At 56.2% G+C, this 18,170-nt stretch overlaps 6 protein-coding genes across 6 annotated transcripts; 4 read left to right on the top strand and 2 right to left on the bottom strand.

The window, feature by feature from the left end:
• The first annotated feature begins 316 nt into the window (after positions 1-316).
• Positions 317-1,118, top strand: QBC33DRAFT_537996 (uncharacterized protein). Its single transcript, XM_060427843.1, has 3 exons — positions 317-472; positions 549-659; positions 776-1,118. Exons 1-3 carry the CDS (start codon positions 407-409, stop codon positions 959-961), a joined length of 363 nt encoding a protein of 120 aa, XP_060283540.1. The 5' UTR covers positions 317-406; the 3' UTR covers positions 962-1,118.
• Positions 1,119-1,275: 157 nt separating this feature from the next.
• Positions 1,276-3,246, top strand: QBC33DRAFT_65519 (uncharacterized protein). Its single transcript, XM_060432960.1, has 2 exons — positions 1,276-1,656; positions 1,803-3,246. Exons 1-2 carry the CDS (start codon positions 1,607-1,609, stop codon positions 3,046-3,048), a joined length of 1,296 nt encoding a protein of 431 aa, XP_060283539.1. The 5' UTR covers positions 1,276-1,606; the 3' UTR covers positions 3,049-3,246.
• Positions 3,247-5,037: 1,791 nt separating this feature from the next.
• On the top strand, positions 5,038-5,679 carry QBC33DRAFT_537990 (uncharacterized protein). The gene has a single exon (XM_060427842.1). It carries the CDS (start codon positions 5,157-5,159, stop codon positions 5,610-5,612), a length of 456 nt encoding a protein of 151 aa, XP_060283538.1. The 5' UTR covers positions 5,038-5,156; the 3' UTR covers positions 5,613-5,679.
• A 186-nt stretch (positions 5,680-5,865) lies between these two features.
• On the bottom strand, positions 5,866-8,064 carry QBC33DRAFT_65599 (allantoinase). The gene is made up of 2 exons (XM_060432961.1): positions 7,372-8,064; positions 5,866-7,308 (listed from the first exon to the last, which is right to left on the bottom strand). Exons 1-2 carry the CDS (start codon positions 7,900-7,902, stop codon positions 6,202-6,204), a joined length of 1,638 nt encoding a protein of 545 aa, XP_060283537.1. The 5' UTR covers positions 7,903-8,064; the 3' UTR covers positions 5,866-6,201.
• Positions 8,065-10,852: 2,788 nt separating this feature from the next.
• On the top strand, positions 10,853-12,304 carry QBC33DRAFT_569665 (uncharacterized protein; the record flags this gene model as incomplete). Its single annotated transcript, XM_060430542.1, has 4 exons — positions 10,853-10,887; positions 10,969-11,085; positions 11,147-11,599; positions 11,675-12,304. Exons 3-4 carry the CDS (start codon positions 11,216-11,218, stop codon positions 12,302-12,304), a joined length of 1,014 nt encoding a protein of 337 aa, XP_060283536.1. The 5' UTR covers positions 10,853-10,887; positions 10,969-11,085; positions 11,147-11,215.
• Positions 12,305-15,002: 2,698 nt separating this feature from the next.
• Positions 15,003-17,795, bottom strand: QBC33DRAFT_65456 (fungal-specific transcription factor domain-containing protein). Its single transcript, XM_060432959.1, has 2 exons — positions 16,961-17,795; positions 15,003-16,908 (listed from the first exon to the last, which is right to left on the bottom strand). The coding sequence occupies exons 1-2, from the start codon at positions 17,631-17,633 to the stop codon at positions 15,242-15,244; spliced, it is 2,340 nt and encodes a 779-aa protein (XP_060283535.1). The 5' UTR covers positions 17,634-17,795; the 3' UTR covers positions 15,003-15,241.
• Between the last annotated feature and the right edge of the window lie 375 nt (positions 17,796-18,170).

Genomic DNA, 18,170 nt, shown 5'->3' with positions numbered 1-18,170 from the left:
ATCTTCTTATCGGGAGCACTTAGTCTGGTTTCTCAGAGTGAAATCCCCCTGAGTATGTCGGATCCAGGCTAGGCTATTGACCAGGAGGAGAGGCCACGACGGACCCTAGATGACGCAGGAAAGAATGAAAGACGTTCCCCAATCTAAGGTATGTTTCTCGCCACAAGAAAGTCCTCAGGAATTAAGGGAAGTCAACACCAATGAAACAGAAGAAGTCAGGGGTTGTGCACAGTGTCTTTTGGAAAATGACACGGAAGTGCACTGTGGTCATGCCATCCCCTCTTCTGCCACCATTTCATGACCTCAGCGCTGCTTCCCAGTCATGAACATCAACTTCTGTAAAGATTCATCTGTACGCTGTTGAACAACAAAATCACATCTGCGTCTGACTTGGAAAGACAGGAAGATGAGCATCATACACGTTGTCATGTTTGATTTCAAGCCACTGGCAACCCCAGAAGAGGTCCAGATGGTGGGTCTCATTGTGCTCCCATGTCGTTTCGTTCGTTGCACAGCAACCTGGGCACTAGTCTGACATAGAATGGCAGGTATGCGACCAGATGCTGGCACTCAAGGACAATTGTGTCCATCCCCAGACAAAGAAACCATACCTGAAGATGGCCATGGGTGGTATAGACAACAGCCCAGAGGGGAAGCAGGTAAGCTGCCTAGACCATCTATCTATACCAGTCGGGAATGGAAGCTGTGGTGGCACTCCCCAGCTGTCATGGACTCATAGTACTGCCCCTTTTTGACCTTTGTATTTTCACGGCAGAATGGCATCACACACGTGTTTGTCAGCGAGTTCGATAGCGAGGAAGATCGACAGTATTATCTTGAGGAGGATCCAGCTCATCTTGCATTTGTCAAGGACATTGCTGGCATTGTTGGAAAGGGGCAGGTTGTTGACTTTACTCCGGGTGTATTCTTGAGGGCTCGTCATCGCCACAGTGTGGGGTAGGACAACGGGCAGAATCAGGCCAGCCCAGGCAAAAGTAAAAAGCAAAAAGCACAGCTAGGGTATGGAACTCTGGGCAGAGTACGGAAATATATAAGGGGATACACTCAGATAACTACAGATACCTAGCTCTAATAATTATTTTCATTCCTCTGGAGAATCCACAAGCACCGATGTAAGGACTCTTCATGCCCCGCACCACTTTTGCACCACTACACCACTGCACCGCGTCGCGTCACTCAAACCATAGTGGCACAGTTAGGGAGCTACCTACGTCATCGCTCCACACTGTGACAAACAGCCAATAGCTGCCCAGGGATTCGGTACAAAGGTACACATAATTCAGGGGACCCAAGGCGCCGATACTTTTGAGCACCGCTTTCACCATCACCAGATCAACCCCCGATTGTCAAGCCACGCGCAGCGGAGGTTAGGAGATTGAGAGAGAGAAGAGAGTTGTTCGTCAGAGGTTATTGCCTATCCATATTTTGATATCCTCATATCTTCCAACTGCCTGAAACAGCAGTGTCGCTATTGAATAGCTGCCCCGCCAGGGTCAATCTCGGCGCGCCAACAGCAACAGATAGCCACATCACAGATCCATCAATAGGCGCCGACAAGTATCACGGCCATTCGCATGCCGCCCTAATGGAGCAGCCTCAGCCACAGTCTAGCCCGGGCACTCCGTCTAAGATGCCGTAAGTCCTCCCACTTCAGCCCCGCCAAGCCCCTCACCGGGTCTGCGGCTACTACTGTTTGCCTGCAAATATATTACGTCGCAAACATCACCTGTATCTATCCGACTTCCGGCAGCTATACTAATCATCCCCTCTCCGACTCTCAGTGGCACCCCGACGAGCACTACCACCTCCCTCTCGGCCCTATCCACCACCGCCACGAAAGATGGCCATCGCGGGCAGTCGCTTTCCGGCCACCTCCATCGCCGCGACGGCCACCCCCAAAATGCGACCACTAATAGTCTCGAGGCCGAGCGCGCCGACCGCATCTCCCGCCTGACCGGCTTATCATCTGTCTCCACCCAGCGCGGTCCCGCCCCACACGGCGCATATGGCGGCGGGCCCGGCGGTGGGTCCCCCCACGCCTCCCCGCAGACGACGCCGACCTCGAGCGGCTTCCCCGCCAACGTCATTGCCCAGATCACCGCCGCGGGGCTCACCCCTGCCTACTTCGACGCCGCCGGCCAGCCCTTCGCTGTTACTAAGATGAGCACCGTGGGTACCGCCTCAGCGACCGAGAGCGTGGGCGGCCGGACTACAATTGGGACGGGTATCGGCGACGACCACGACATGGGCGACGCTGACGGCGACGAGGACATGGCCTCGACCGATACAAATTTCCGGGGCACCGAGGCGGATTCCGTCAGCGGTTACTTTGGCGGCGGCGGGTCTGGCGGCGATTTCGACCCCATGGACGAGGACATGGCCAACCGGAGCGTTGGCGGATTCGAGGATCGCATGTCGGACGACGGCAACGCGAGCCTGGTCGGCTTTGGCGAGGGCGCCGGCAGCACTGTATCTGGCCCCATCTACCACCGCCGACTGCCGCCGGGACAGGGGGGGCCGGCCAGCTCGCCCGGCCACATGAGCATCTGGGGACTGGAGAGGAGCGCTTCGGGGCTGAGTGAGGCCATGGGAGCGGGCGCTAGACGCGATACCGTCCGTGGACCTACAAGCCAAGAAGGCGTCAGCGGCGAGACCCCGCTCAGCACGTCGGCCGCCCTAGAGCGGCGCGACGCTCGCATGGTCGACGGTGTCGCCACGGACGGCGCCGGTATCGAGTCGGTGCCTGCGCGGGCCGCCGACGACGACCCGTACGTGGACACCACCAACAGGGGACCCGTCCCCGTGCGGGCGAACATGAGTGCGATCCGGGAGACACAGCAGCCGCACTCGCATCAGCAGCAGACGCAGGCCCACTCACAGTTCCGGGGCTCCACCTCGCGAGAGGCGGCCGAGCGGATCATTAGGGAGAGACTCGACAATGGCGAGGCTAGGGCCGGGAACGCGGCCCTCGGGAGCCCCAAGGGCGATGGAAAACTCGGACGGTTCTACTTCGAGGACCGGAAGTGAGAGTCTCCTATCAGGGTTGGTTGGGGTCGAGGTTGGAGTATCCGGCGTTGGAATTTTCCCACCCCCGAATTTGCTTTTTTGGTCTTCTTGTTTTTTTGCAGGAATGGCTTTGTGAGTTTCTCATTGATATCACTCGGGGCGTTTGCTTCTTCCCACCCTTCGGGCGTTTTCCCCTGGTTTTTCCCTGGTTTGGAATTGCCGTCGCGGAGAGAGGGGGTTGGCTGGATCTGGCTCGGCCTGGTAGGCATGTACGATGTGGAACTTCTGCTCTCGCGGCTTCTTTGTGCGGCAATAGGGCCGCTCCAACTTGTACTCTCAAGGGAGCAAAATACCAATGGAAAAAGGAGTTTTTCGCGCCATTTCGGGGATAAGTCAAGTTTGCAGGGTGCGCTTCAATGGCAGTGGCTAGCAGCTTAGGAACTTATTGGGCCCCTGGAATCTTGATGTCTCACCCACCAACCTCATGGCTCGCAATAATTCGACACCCGCTCACACCTCTGGGAATTTGGCAAGCTAGGACCCGCCATCTATATTCTTCAACATTCTTCAGGGTGGTTCCAGAACCACAGGAATTGTTCTAACCACGACAATGCGGCTGCAAGACGGCAATCGGTTCCCGAATACCTCCACCACCCCCTCGCAGGAGCGCGCATCCCCCGATCAACCGCCTGCCGCAGGAATCTGCACTTACTCGACTAATCATCCACCACAGTATGTTCCAGATTCAGCGCTTCCGATGGAGGCCTGGATCTCGCGGCGGGTGGCGGGGGACAACGCAGATCCCTGTCTGCCCATATGTGAGAGAGAGTCTTTAGGTTCCAGTCCTTCGCAATGGCTGGCGCGGCGTGCCAATTCACGCGTTCGGTATTCGTGGGCCTTGTTTAAATAGGACAGCCCGTCTCCTTCGGGGTCTCTTCACCTCTCTTGATTTTTACCTCGTCTGGACATTTGCCGAGCTCTCTCAACGCTCGAGTTCACAAGTTTCGCCAACAAGTGAACTTTACCACACTCTTCGCCGATATGGGACGAGCAAATATCTCGTATCTCTCAGCCGCCGCGGCTCTGCTGCTCGCCGGGGCCAGGGGCCAACTACAACCTCAGGGCTGTGCCTCTCTGGACGTAACGGCAGCAGCAGACAGCAACGCACTCGAACCCAACTCCTCTGAACTCTGCGCCGACTACTGCAACAGCAATGGCTACCCATACATCGCGTTATTCTTACAGTACATCCATCTGCCCTCTTTCTCTCGCAATGGTGGAACTAACCCTGCCTCTCTTCAGATTTTGCACCTGTTGGGAAACCGCACCGCCGGTTATAAGTACATACCCAGATGTTGGGAACTCGGACTGCTACTACAACTGCCAACCGCCGTACAACCTCGAGTACTGCGGCGGTATGGACCAGGACACGGGAGACTCCCTCTTCAACCTCTATCTGTCGCCCCTCGACGCTGCGGGCTCGTCAACTAGCATCGCCTCAGCTAGCACCACCGTCGCCCCTCCCGCGACTACTTCACTCCCTGAAGCAGAAGCTTCATCGACTAGCTCGCCCTCGCTCTCCTCAACCGCGGCAGCGGACCCCACGACGTCCGCGGCAGCGGCACTCGACGTGACCCCGTTCCTGGACCCCACCACAGAAGTGGTAGCCGCCGTCTCCACCACAATCCCATCCATCCCGACCTCGGATCCGGCAACCATCCCCAGCTCAGACCCCTTGCCCATCCCCACCTCCTCATCCGACCCAGACACCACCACCACATCCACCACCCCCACCATCCCCACCACCTCCGCACCCGCCGCCGCCGACCCCGACCTCGCAGTCAGCAGCACAGTGACCATAACAACCACCCAGCGAGTCTGCCCCGCCTGCCTTGAAGGCGCCATGGGCCCTGCCGGCCCGGCTCCGGGCCCGGGCTCGTACCGCACCCTCGTGTCGGTCATGACCGTCGTCACCACGTCGTGCCGCGGCACCCACGTGCCGTCACCGCCGGCTCCGGCTCCGGCTCCGGCTCCCACGGGGGCGTTCCGGCCGTGGGACGGCACTGTTGTTGTTGTCGGCGGCGGGGAGGGCGGGGTCGCGAGCGCGAGCGCGGTTAGTAGTGTCGGGAATGGGGTGTGGCTTGGGGGGGCTGGTGGTGGTGCTAGTGCTAGTGGGGCTGCGGCTGCGGCTGGGGATGAGTCTGGGAGTGAATCCGGGAGTGAGGCTGGGGATGAGGCTGGTGCTGGGTCCGAGACTGGCTCCGAGCCCGGCGCTGGGTCTGAGTGGGGGGACACTGGTGCCGACAGTGGGAGTGGCACCGACACTGGTGGTAGTGACGAGAGCAGCGGTGCCGGCAGCCCCGAGGGCGGTGCTGACGGTGGAGCAACAACGACTATGGGGGGCCCCGTCTTTGCGGCGGGTGCCTCGTTCCGGGAGGAGGGATGGGCGAGGACGGCCTTGGCCCTGGGGCTGGTCTTCGCAACGGCTGCATTTATACTGTGAGAAGGAAAGAGGGGGGGGTATAATGGGAGAAGGAACTTTGCCAGCCATGGTTCTTTGGCTGTCAATACGATTTACGAATTAAATATAGTAGTTTCGCAGAATATATAGATAGGTACAACGTATTTCGACTTTATACATTCTTGCTCATGTCTCGAGAGACCGTCCCCGGGAGACCAGTTGTTTGCGAGCGTAAAATCAGCCTAGATATCTGGTAAGTTGAAGCTTTTAGGTCAAGTACCGAGCATTGTCCAAGAATATATCATGTCCTCCTAGTCCTCTTTTCCTTCATCTCACTACACAACTTGTGCAAAACAGACGATATTCGTCTCCTCCTTGTGCGTTGACACCCACTTCTTCATCCAACAGCGGGTCCTCTTAGCAAATAAAGTACGCGTGTATGCATACAATATAAATGACCAGTTGTGTGGCGCAGAAGACCTGTGCAATCCGCTGAGAATGCATCCGTACCTGAAATCCATATATACATCGGGGTCCTGCAACATAGAAGACACCCAAGCCACAGTCATCGTCATGAGACAGCCATAGCTCGGCATATGCATCAGCCCCTAAAACCAAGCCAATACGCCATAAATGAATCATCAACAGTGCCCGGACGCCTGAAAATAAAAAACTGTAACCTCGGATCTCGTGGTATAAAGAAGTTGCCCCGTTCACTCCGTCCTCCTCTCCAAAATCGCCTCCCCGACCGGCTCCCCCCCAACAAACCCCTCATTCTCCCCCCCGAGCGCAAACACCCTCCTCCCGCGCAGCCACGTCTCGACGACCCTGCCCTCGAACCGGCACCCCTCCCACGGCGAGCAGCGGTTCCGCCACCGCATGTCCGCCGCCCGCAGCGTCCAGGCCGCGCCGTCGTCGAACACGCACACGTCGCCGTCGAGCCCGGGCCTCAGGCCCCCCTTCCGGCCCGCGAGCCCCACCTGCCGCGCCGTCGCCTGGCTGCACAGCCGGACCGTGTCGACGATCGAGAGCGGGGAGGAGCGTGCCGTAGATGCCGTGTGGAGGATCGGCAGCCCCAGACCGACCGACGAGATGCCGCCCCACGCCGCGAAGAAGTCGCCCCGCCCGGATGCCTGGGCTGCATCGTCGTCGTTGACGACGGTGGTGTCCTGCGTGGGTAGCGTGACGTCGATGCCCGAGTCCGAGAATTCCGTGCGAGGCAGCGGCCCACTGCCGAAGGCGTGGTGGGTGTTCTGAGCCTGCCGGATGCGATCCGGCAGGAGCTTCAGCTCGGGCGTGCAGGGGGAGTGGTCCGACACGATGGTGCGGATGCAGCTGTCCTCGGCGGCGAGCTCGGCCCACAGGCCGTCCTGGTTGGCGCGGCTGCGGATCGGGGGGCAGCACTTGTGCCGGGTGTCGCCGTCCTCGATGCCGTCGGACGCCAGGCCGAGGTAATGGAAGCACGTCTCGGCTGTGATGTTGACGCCACGGCTGCGGGCGGCCTTGAGGATTGGGATGCATTCCGTGGCTGAGAGGTGGACGATGTGTAGATGGAGCTGCGGGGCGAGGTGTGCGAGTGAGAGGATCTCCTCCACTGCGTATGTCTCGAAGGCAGGCGGGCGGGATTCCAAGAAGGTGTTGTACGAGGTAAGCTCACCGTGAGGGGCGAGGGGCGGTTCCGACGCCTGGACGCCATCGCCCACGGAATCCGTAATGGGCGGAATCATCTCCGCGTGAAACATGAGTGTGGTCGGGCTGTCCTTGAGGGTTGTCATTGCGAGTGCAATATCCTTAGACGAGACGGCAGGGAACTCTTCGACCTGTGTCTCTGGTCAGCTCTGACCACGTCCAGGGTTGTTTGGACTTGATAGGCGCAGACTTACTCCCGATTCGATGAGAAACCCCTTGAAACCACGAACCCCGGCTTCCGCAAGTGGGAGCAACTCGTCGGCATTGCCCGGGACGATGCCGCCATAGAAGCCGACGTCAACCCAGCATTGTCCCTTGCTGGCGGCAAGCTTCTCCTTGAAGCCAGCGAGGGTGGTTGTCGGCGGGATAGCATTTAAAGGCATGTCCACGACGGTGGTGACTCCGCCCGAGGCAGCCGCCCGGGTTCCGGTGTAGAAGCCCTCCCATTCTGTCCGACCTGGCTCGTTGAGATGAACGTGCGCGTCGACCAAACCTGGGAGCAGGACCTTCGGGCTGTGGTCGATGTATGCTGTTCCAGGAGGGAACAGGGTCTCCGGGAGGATCTCGGGGACAGCAGAAAGAATCTTGCCCGTAACAGGAGAGAGTGAGATGGTTGCTGGCGTGAGAAGTAACGAATCGTCGGCGAGAGTGAGCACGGCTCTCGTCGAGACTAACACGACCAGAGGTGCGGCAGTGGTAGATGAGGAAAGAGTCATCTTAGACATGGAAATCGGGGCTTGAAAGAGCACGAATACGTCTCTCAAGCAGCGCTGCCACCGAGGTGTCGGCTTATCGTTGGAAATGGAAGTGTTGCGGGGCAGGCCTGATAAGGGGGCTATCGTCGGATCGGGCCAACAGAGACATAAGGGGAAGATGCAACGGCTAGGCAGGGTAAACTTAGGTAGGTAGGTACCCCAGCTTGGATGATGATGGCTAACGGGAGATGCGGGGGAGAGTGAGTGCAGGAAGAGACGCAAGTAGAAAGACCAACCGTCCTCCTTCCGCACTATGGGAGTTCAGTCGGGCGGGGAGTTGTCTAGGCGAAGAGTTCACGATCGCAAGACGTCCAGACCCTCTGTCGCAGCTGTTCTCGTCAACGGTCAGTTTCCACACGCATAATCAGGTCTACACTGGTTGTTGGTTGTTGGAGCCAGAGCCGTGAAGAGAGGCAGAAATGAGTTGATGTTGGTACGAGTTGCTCTCTTATCAAGTGTGCTCATACCACGCGGCGAAAATCCTTATCGGAGATGTCCGGTTCTAGCCAGGCCACTTGACCCCGACATTAGTGCAGTGCGCCCCGAGTCATTGGGCAGAATCCATTCCATACCTAGTCCATACGTTGTGCTTGGATAAGTGGGAATTCTAAGCCTAGGATTTGCTGATCCAATGCCCGCCAGCCACCAGGAAGGCTGAGGGCAGGGATTGAGAGACTCCACCAAAATCAACACAGCACTGTTATGGAGAACCCAGGCCAAAGACCATCGTCCATTTTGAGGGGGCCAACAAAAAAAGGAAGAAAAAAAGCGAGATAGGGGTGGCAGGAGACAGGTTTCCATTCCATCATCAAATCATGTATCCGCGAAGCTTTCTTAGGTTTGCATCAGAGCCTGTTGTTCTGTCCTCGGACATGTATTGTAGTGTAGCTCCACCCCAGGTTCGAACCCCCTTGAAACCCCCCACCCCCCCCTTTTTTTTTCTGGGCATTTGCGGCGCAAAGCGAAGCACCTTTCATGTAGAGTGATTTATTCTCTTATCGTATAACCCCAACCCATTTTTTTAACTTCCTCCACCAGTTAGGATCTCGTCTGGGCTCACTATCTGCGGGCGAGGGAGCTCAATGGCGCATCAAATTGCTGGTGTAGAAACTGTCGTGGTTCCTCTCTCCTCCACACAAATACCCAACCTTCTGGAGAAACCGGTGGGTGCATATGTATGTCCATTTCCTTATGCCATAGAGAAGGGTATCTCAGCTCTGGCGCTCCCAACTGGCCGTCCATACTCTCAGAAACCTTCCGGGCTGGTATAGTTTGACCGATGAGCCTCAACCAACGTTGGAGACATTTCGTGGCCTTCGGAAACTTGGCTAGCCCAACTCTGCATCGGTTTTGTCATGCCTTTTGCTGATACTTAACCCAGGTGAAAGGTTCCGTTTCTCGATCAAAGATATGGAAATTTGTGATGTGAGATCAAGTCGAGGTTGTCTTCATAAATAGGGGCCTTCAGTGAATATATGAACTCTGTCAGCAGGAACTTCCCACACTCCGCTTGGTGCTAACTTACGTTATTAACACACTCGATTCCTAAGAGAAATACGATATGCCGAAACGATGAACAATATTCGAGATTTCCAATGTCGCCGGGTCCAAGACGGCAATCGAGAGCGTTTCTGATTGTTCCCGAAACGTATCTCAGCTTTATATGCTCTCGAACACGGCTGTGATATTACTCGGACGTTTCGGTTGACATGTCGATACTGGGAGAACTAGTAACGTGGGATGTGTTAGCCTCTCTTCCGTCGTACTCGATGTTCCAAAATATCCTCCTTCTATTGCCAGGGAGACAGATATACAGAGCTGCTGACCCCATACCCGCCATAGGTCATCAGAATCGGGTGTCTGAACAGCTCTCCTTCCCTGTGTTAGAGCAAGTGGTTGTGTTAAAGATCAGGGCTCGTTGTAGGATCGTCTGGGGAAAGCAGAGCACACCTGAATCCTGCTCTTCTCGCCGCAACGGGTATTTTTCGACTTGTCATGGTAAGAAGACCTCTAGGATACCGAAGAGAGATGGATTGCGTAACTCATCATCCAATAGTTGATTCATGAACACCTACTTCTTTTCATCAAGTTCCTGTGCCCTCAAGTTCGGCTTGGGTAACATCCCAGCCGTATATGGGACTGAGGACTGGGGTGACTGTTCTTTACGAGGAGCTAGCAGCATGGCGTTCTTCGTGCAGCGTCCCAGGCTCTTTAGGGCGCCTAGTAGACGATGACGCGTGCTGGGATTAGACACGGCGCCATTTTTATGGTCGTAGTGGGTGGTGATGATGAGTAAGAGGTCGTCTTCGATCTGTAATGGCATCCCTCTGTTTCGGGAATCGATCGTATGGAGCTGCTGGGCCAGATAAGGAGTGGGAGGAGCACGAAATGCTTTAAGGATATTCTACTTCACTCTCAAGGGACGGCACTGTTGATAGGAAGTTACTGATAAGAAAACGAATACGCTGTCTGGAGGGGAGGTGTATGCCTCATTCTCGAGGTACCCCTGGGGATACTGCTCCCGTAAACAGCGGGCTCACTTTGATCCTGGGGAGGTCCTTTTATGAAGGTGAGTGGAAACGTCTACTGGTAAATAGTACGTACTCGCCAATAGTAGGTGGTCGTTTGTTTTCTTCAGGATATCCGAGCTGATCGAGGCCCGCCCGAAGAATCAACACTTGACACCCACTTCTTCATCCAGACAACTTCCACGAGCTCTAGGATTCCTTTCTCTCAGGAAGATAAACGGGAACCTAGTAGCAGTTTTCTGAGCAAAGTTGAGAGATTAACTACAGACTACGGCGGCTGACTTTCTCCCTTCTGGTTGCTCCGGGGATCCTAATCCTTTCACCTCCACGCGACTTTCTCACCTCAAGAGACCTACTTCGATTTTGTTTTCCTTCGTCGATATCAGCAGCCATAGATAGCCACGTTCTCGACGCGTCTCGCTTGCCGGTAGGTAACTCTGGGAATCTTCCGTTCTCACTGACCTTTTCCTCCAACTAATTTATCTCTCTTCTCCTTCGTCCCTCTCAGGCTCCTCCTTCACTTTTTTCTCCCACGGGCAGGGCACTACTAGATTCCCTTCCACGCCCAACCTTACCCTATTTGCTGGCTCGCCGGGAAGTATTAATATTATTTATTGCTCTCGAGGTAATCCACACTTAATTCCCTATCATATAACGAAAAGGAGCTCATACTAACACCCCGCAAGATCTGCCAAAGACACCATGCTCCGTGCCTAGTCACCCCTTTGACCAAGAGAAAAATAAACAGAGAAAATATGGCAGAACAAGACTTCATTGTCGTCACCTACAAGGGCCAGCGCCTCCTGGTCGCGAAGCCCAAAACCTACTGGGCCCTCATCGAGCTGGTCGAGGATGAGTTTAACATCCCGCGTGGCCACACCCTCCACGCCAACATTGACTGCCCCTGGGGCAGGTACCATGAGATCGGCCTGCATTGCTCTGGATATCCTACGGTATCTCATGGTATGGAGATCCGCTTTGAGGACAAGTCTCCTCGTATCCCGCGAGCTTCCGCCTCGAGCACCGACAAAGTCATGGGAGAATCGCGTTCCTCGTTCGCCGCTCGCATGAACATGCACCGGGATGTGAGCGATAACAATAGCTGGGGCATCGAGTCTGAGGCCTCATGGAACGGTCCCGTAAGTCCAACCCAACAAAGACGCCGACGCAAGACAAGACATCTCCAGTTCTAACCCTGTCCACCCCATTACCAGATGCCTCTAGGCCTCACCGCGCAGGCCCTGCACCTGGGACTCCCTCAGACCCAGAAGATGACCATCCTAGGACCGGGCCCCAACGACTCCCCGCCCTCGTCCCCCAGCTCCTTCGCGATCCCCAACCACGGGATCAACCGCCCCGCCCACGCAGGCCCATCCACGGAGCACCAGCAGCAGCGCCCCGCCCAGCCGGCCACCACCACCTCGGCCCCGCAGCCCACCGGCCCGGTCCTCGGCCCCGGCGGCCACGGCCTCCGACGCGTCCGCTTCCTGCCCCGCGTCCGCAGCCGCACCCTCCGCCGCCGCCGCAGCAACCGGCTGTTCTTCCCGGCGTCCGCCTCGGGGGGAGTGGGGCCCTCCAACGAGAACGACGACGACAACAACAACAGCAGCAGCAGAAGCCCACCATCGTCGCCGGGTTCCGTCGTCCGAGTCGCTGTGCCCCACAACAGCCACGCCGACTCCGACGACGATTACGACGACGACAGCGTGCGCGGCGGCGGCGACGCCACCAGCAGCGGCTGGGAGGTCGGCTCCGAGAGCCCCGACGTCCCCTTGCCCACCGGGGCAGCCTGCAAGCAGAAGAAGGCGGTTCGTCCTTGGGCTGGCATGTCTAGCCTCTTTTAAGGGGGTCGTTATTTGGTTTGGTTCTTCGGTTCTGGCTGCCTGCATGGAGACGTCGTGAACCCTTTCTCTTTTTGCTTTTTTGCTATGGACAGATCGCGGCCTGACGTGGGATGATGGATTTCCCTTTTCCAGGCATGGGAACGACGTTTGGTTTCGTTAGGCTACGTAGCCAAGGCAGAACAAATACAGATCATAAAACAACGATGGTTGGCGCCCAGGCACGACCATGGCTCGCCGATGGCCCTAGTAGACACCTTGATGCGTAGGCATAGAATGGTTTCTTGAGCACCCTGACCATGCCCTTGGATGGAATGAGGTTGAACGGCAACGGCCGTTGCGTATGAACACTTTGGACTTCGATTATATTCGTACGAGACATGAACCCCCATGAACTGACAATCCATGCCGCATGCGTGGGTAAAGAAAAGAAAGAACCGTTTCCAAGCAAGTAGCCAACATTCGCCTGCCCAGGTCAGGGCATCAGTGATGCTAAGCGGCCTTCTCTGTGCAAAAGATGAGGCCGTACTGTCAGGTTTCCATCTCAGCTGCGCCCAGAATATCTAATTCAATCCAACGTCGAAATGCCGCTGAAGAGGGGGGAGACAGAGAAAGAAAAAAGAAGAAAAAAAAGCCAAAAACTAGTAGCATCTCTTTGAGATTGCGTGTCCTGGGCAAAGCCAGTAATTTGCAAATAACTTTTCGTCAGGACGGGAGTTGAACTCACATCCTTAGTCAAGATATATAGGTTAGCTCTACGCCTTGCGTCGTCTATCCAATTCACCTCTTGACGTCCTACCCTCAACTTCCTGCCCTCAATGCCTTCAAATCAATGGCGACCTCAACACCTAGTTCCAGCCTTCCGGACCCCAGCTCCAGCTCCGGGCCCGGCCCTAGAACCTCCGCCTTAACTCGTCGGTATAGGCTTTCTGCAACTGGGCCTTCTTCTCTACAACACTCTTTTGCTCCTCTGGGGAGAGTGGATTCCCCTTATCAGTCCGATCCTTGATGCTCTGATCCAACTTCGCCATATTCTGCCGGGTCGACTCCATCATCAATAGACCCCGTGTATATTTCGTCCTCATTTCCACGGCTCACGTGGCTTTGTCGGTGGCCTGTACCGGGGCCAGGATATGGAAGGTCATCTGGCTGAGGTGGTTGACAATATGGTCGGGGACCTTTGTTTGCTGTGGAGGTGCTTGGCTGGCTCCAACGCCGGCATTGGTGCTCATTGTCGGGGAGATGGAAACCAGACAACCAAGGTCCACCAGGAGGCCGAATTCCTACGTCCACAGGAGGAAGCCAAGGCCCGTCTCGGTCGCCGGGATTTGCGCTCCACCGTCGCCAGGAGCGTATCCGCTGGTGGGCACGTCAATGGCTCAAACTCCACAACGCCAGGCCATCTAGAAGCAGAGGGGGGTCTCGGCCCGTGAAGTCCCCTCGGCACCGCAGAGTGAGAAACGTGAGGCCATTGAGCGAGCGTTGTGGTAGCAACTCGGGGAAAATCGATACGTCGAGCTGGAAGCGATAAAGCAGCAATATTGCTCCTCTCAATCCACCCAAACAAACCGAGTCTCGACCAAGAAAAACAACCAACACGGGGGACGCTCCATGAAGAAGGCCGAAGAAGGCCTAACACCGAAGAGGAAGCAAGGCGGGATATCGAAAGATAGAGAGGTCGGGAAACGAAGAAGCACTGGTGTGTCCTCAGCCCAGAATGTTGACTGACATATCGAGCACGGAAACACTCAACCAGCTCCCCTGTACCAACCTCGCCATATACTTCCAGATGACTCCTCGATAGCTCTCGATGCGCAAGGAAGTTGGGCAAATATATATAAGGGACAAAGCAAGTTAGCGGAAGTCCTTAGGGGCAGGTTAGAACAGCCTCCATTTAAGGTGGCCTTGGCTAACCAAGACACAGGCAACCACACATGTATGTATGTGTGTACATACAACGCCTGTGCCTTCCTGGGATGGCCGGGTACGCCCAACAGCCCTTCAACGACGGGGGTTTAAGAAGTCACGATAGCATAAGAGGGGAACCGAGTGTGACGGGATGTCTCGTGAGCCCAGAAAGCTCGCTTCTGTATTGAGGGAGGAATAAACGAGCCTGGTGGCTGGGCAATCAGGGGTATAGACCACCGAAGCTACCATTCCGCCTCCGTTTCCCCAGTGGTCATGATTGATATCCCAGAAGAGGCAAACTCCAACAAGAGGCAAACAAAGATCACCGGATCCCACCCTCTCACAGGTCCCTGACCCCGCCAAGTCACGATCCATGCGCTTGTCAAAACACCCCAAGACCTCTTTAGAGTTCAACCCGTCCGATGGGATGACATGCCCGCTATTCAAAGGATATAGCAGCAAGATGGAAAAAATACGAAACGCCACCGTGATCCAACCCCTCTCCCCATGTCCAGTCCAACAAGGCCCTTGTGATTTTCCATGACTGGCAACCATCCGCCCTCCGGCCGGTTTCCGCTAACGAACGCCGAGAATGATGGAAAAAGAGGTATGTGTGATATAATGTGGTCTGGTGGGTATATGCCACGCCACTTTCGTCCACACCAGCCAAGACTGAATATGCATCCAGAGGGACGCCCGAACTCCGCAGCAGCCGACTGAATATGCAAAGGTAAGCCAAAGAAACCACAAAATAACAGCGAAAGTACAAGACAAGATGATAATATAGCTGACGCCTCGCGTCGTGAAATTCCAAGAAATGACAATATAAGAAGCGAAACGAGAGGAACGAAGGGACCAAGGGGCTCCTATGGGCATGCGCTGCATGTCATATCTTCCAGATACGGTGTATCTTGTGGAGAGTCGTATGATAAAGAATACCAGGTAACGGGGTATCATGAGTGGCTTTGCCACCGAAGCGAACGTCAGCTGTGAGTGGTAAATCGAGTGGGTCTGGGTGCTGCAAGGACGATATCAAGCACAGACAAAGTCGAGGCCCGAGTTTCTCGCCACTCTCTGCCAATCCCAGACGGCAACCCAGTCGCCGGAATCCATGAGGCGCCAGACCTCCTCCAGGAGCTCAGTCACCCGGTCCGTGTTGCGGAGTCCAGTGTAGCCTCGGACTGTCCGCACGGCAGCCTGTACCCGCTCTTGTTGCGAAGGCGAGAAACACGAGGTACCGATGAGGAGACAAGGGATTAGAAGGAGCGTCTGACTCGGGTCGCTGGGCTTGAAGCTCTCCAGAATCGCAAGGGATTCCTCTATGGCTATAGTAATTCGGGGGTCGTGGTCGGGTGGATGACGGATAGGCTGCGGAGAGTCTGCTCTGGTGTCGGCCGGCTGCGCTTGTTGCTGTTCTGGGCTCATGGTAGGGGCGTTGACAGAGCTCGACTTCCGAGACGGAGGATTTGAGCGACTGGAAGTGCTGCTATAGTCCGACGAAGCCGAGATCCGCGGCGAAGAGGAGCAGCTGGTCGACACCGAATGTGGTGGGGTGTTGACGATTGCTGGCCTTCCAGCACAGGTCGGGGTCGGAAACATGGGCAGTGAAGCCGAAGATGAGGACAAGGATGAGGGGGATGAGGGCGGATAGATGGTCCGGAAGAGATAGATCCACATCATTTGTTTGTAGAGCAGCCCTACCCGGTCCCGGCTATCGCCTGGTAGCCAGCTAGGCGTCCATTCCCGGATGGCTGCGTCTATTTCGGCCGCCTGGTAGAGGCTGGTGTAATCAACAACAGGGTCGATTTGGTTGTCCATGTTCGAGCGGATTGTGTTACGGATTGTTGTGATGTGGGACATGTAATTGAAGAGGCCGTCGGCGACACCGAGTAGACGTGGGGGGTGGATCGGCGAAACAGGCAGCCAATTCCCCGAGGCTGGCCTCTGGGTATCGCCTTCGGGGAAGCAGATCAACTCGTCGGCAAAGATGTGGTACTGGAAGAACTCGGTGATGAACGACAAGAAGGCCGGGTCCTCAGGGGGTGACTGCTGTATCAAGTTCCGGTAAGCTTGTAGGTGGACCCGGTGGTCTCCAGTGGGGTTTCCCTCGGCGATGGACTCAAGCAACAGGCAGAGCATCTGGCCGTATCGAGCTGAAAGGATGTCCCTGTATTCGGGACTCGACCTGTCGTGTTCACGGTTCAGATCGGCGTACAGCTTCTCCATCGCCGCCTCGTGGTGGAAATCAGAGCGCTGCTGGAGCATCTCGACACTGGTGCCTGGGTTGTTCCGGAGAAGGTTAAGGCCGTAGGGCGTATCATAATCGATATGTTTGCTCGCCAGAGAGAGGATGGAGTGCATGAGTCCTTCGTGGCTGACCGCAATAGGCACAATCATGTCCTTGAACGCATTCTTGTGCTCTCCTTCCACAGTCAGCACATTGCTGAGATGTTCGTTATAATGCTTCCAGAAGATGCGGTCTTCAACCGTCTCTAGCCCATGGAAAATGGGCTGCATGGTGATAGAAGGGAGTCGCTGGCACTTGAGTCGCTCTGCAGTCCATTTAGTTAGGACCCGGGTCTCGAAAGAGCGGGAGGATTCAGAATCGGTACCTTCTTCAGCCCTTTCTTTGCCGCTCTTCCAGATTTGCTTCTCCGGATATCCCTCGCAGACGACCGCATTCTTGTCGCAGTTCATGCCTAGACCGGTCAGTATACCCACCGGGGCCCGCAGAGAACGCCTGCTACTCACATCGTGGTTTAGCTTCGTCGCACTTCTTCTTCCGCTTGCGGCAAGTCAGACATCCCGTCTTCGACCGGCCCTTGGTAACTTTGTTGGTCGTCACGACTGGGGTGAGCGGGTGCTTCCTTGGCCGTCCCCTCGGCCGCTTTGCTTTCGGTTGAGCAGCTGCCGGGTCATTTGTGCCCGGGAGAGTCGACGCAGGGGCTTCTTTGACGTCATCGAGGCGGAAGTCGTCGTCGTCCAAGGGCTCCAGTTTTGTCACGGTCAGAATATGGTCTGATCCCTGCTCCCAGTGCATGTCGGCACCGTCGCTGCTGCAGCTGGTGCCTGGTGCATCATCTAGCTCCGCATAGCCGATACTCCATGAGTCGGTGCAGGAGGACGAGGCTGAGTGGATCAAGGTTGGGGTCGATGATGGCCCCGAGGCGCCAGAAATGGAGGCGCCGTGGTCGAGATGGGACCCGGGGATGTCCATGCCGGTGCTGATGGGCGACAGCTGCCCGGTGTGTGAAATGCTAATGGTTGAGGATACGGACGCCGCTCCAGAGCTCGTCTGGAGGTGGTCTATCCACGAAGGTGAGTGTGGGAGGTTGATAGAATGGCTATCATCCGAGTCCATGCTGTGGCTATCGGACCACGGGAGGTCCCCGTCGTCCGCCACGACAGGAAAAGAGCAGTCCATAGCTCGTCAATAACGAGACCATACCAACCAGGTACGCTAATTGGTATCTTCAGAGGCGTGGTAGCCGGGGGGAGGGGACGCGGGAGACAGCGGGGTTCTTAAAGAGGAAGAAACGCAGGCCCGGCAGAAGTGGGTTTCGGGACCAGCACGGAGCAGGCAGTGGTTGGCCAGTCGATCAGCGACCTCGGCGGCCGGCCATAGGTTATAAATATGGCAGCTACTGTAGAGGTGGGGGAGAGAAAGAGAGACGAGAGATGGAAGGAGAGGGGGGGAGGCAGGGAGAACTTGGCGGGGCGATCAACTCCCCAAGCGCTTGTGGAGCGTTCTACGTGCCAAAGCTCCTGTTGATCGTCGAGAAGCGAGAATCGTGAAGGAGACAAATCGTGGACTGAGTATGAATATTCTCTTGCATGTTATAAAGAGGTTTCTTAGCTGCCGTCTGATTATTTGGAGGGAGGAAGGGGGAGGGATGATGCGCTGGTTCAATGACGGGAAAGGCGGGAGGGGCAAATCGATTTGTACCTGTACAACGTGCTC

This window comes from Phialemonium atrogriseum (genome assembly GCF_030411735.1).
Source record: "Phialemonium atrogriseum strain 8032-3 unplaced genomic scaffold QBC33scaffold_12, whole genome shotgun sequence".
NCBI classification, from domain to species: Eukaryota; Fungi; Ascomycota; class Sordariomycetes; order Cephalothecales; family Cephalothecaceae; genus Phialemonium; species Phialemonium atrogriseum.
Note: the sequence above shows the minus strand (reverse complement) of the source record. Positions and strands in the feature narration are given on the sequence as shown.

Excerpts from the sequence above, each read along its gene's own strand:
- QBC33DRAFT_537996 (XM_060427843.1), top strand. The coding sequence starts at position 407 with ATGAGCATCATACACGTTGTCATGTTTGATTTCAAGCCACTGGCAACC. Across the intron at positions 473-548 it reads CCCCAGAAGAGGTCCAGATG|GTATGCGACCAGATGCTGGC; the intron begins GTGGGTCTCATT and ends ATAGAATGGCAG. Across the intron at positions 660-775 it reads ACAGCCCAGAGGGGAAGCAG|AATGGCATCACACACGTGTT; the intron begins GTAAGCTGCCTA and ends TTTTCACGGCAG.
- QBC33DRAFT_65519 (XM_060432960.1), top strand. The coding sequence starts at position 1,607 with ATGGAGCAGCCTCAGCCACAGTCTAGCCCGGGCACTCCGTCTAAGATG. Across the intron at positions 1,657-1,802 it reads GGCACTCCGTCTAAGATGCC|TGGCACCCCGACGAGCACTA; the intron begins GTAAGTCCTCCC and ends TCCGACTCTCAG.
- QBC33DRAFT_537990 (XM_060427842.1), top strand. The coding sequence starts at position 5,157 with ATGGGGTGTGGCTTGGGGGGGCTGGTGGTGGTGCTAGTGCTAGTGGGG.
- QBC33DRAFT_65599 (XM_060432961.1), bottom strand. The coding sequence starts at position 7,902 with ATGTCTAAGATGACTCTTTCCTCATCTACCACTGCCGCACCTCTGGTC. Across the intron at positions 7,309-7,371 it reads GGTTTCTCATCGAATCGGGA|GTCGAAGAGTTCCCTGCCGT; the intron begins GTAAGTCTGCGC and ends CCAGAGACACAG.
- QBC33DRAFT_65456 (XM_060432959.1), bottom strand. The coding sequence starts at position 17,633 with ATGGACTGCTCTTTTCCTGTCGTGGCGGACGACGGGGACCTCCCGTGG. Across the intron at positions 16,909-16,960 it reads CGACGAAGCTAAACCACGAT|GCATGAACTGCGACAAGAAT; the intron begins GTGAGTAGCAGG and ends TGACCGGTCTAG.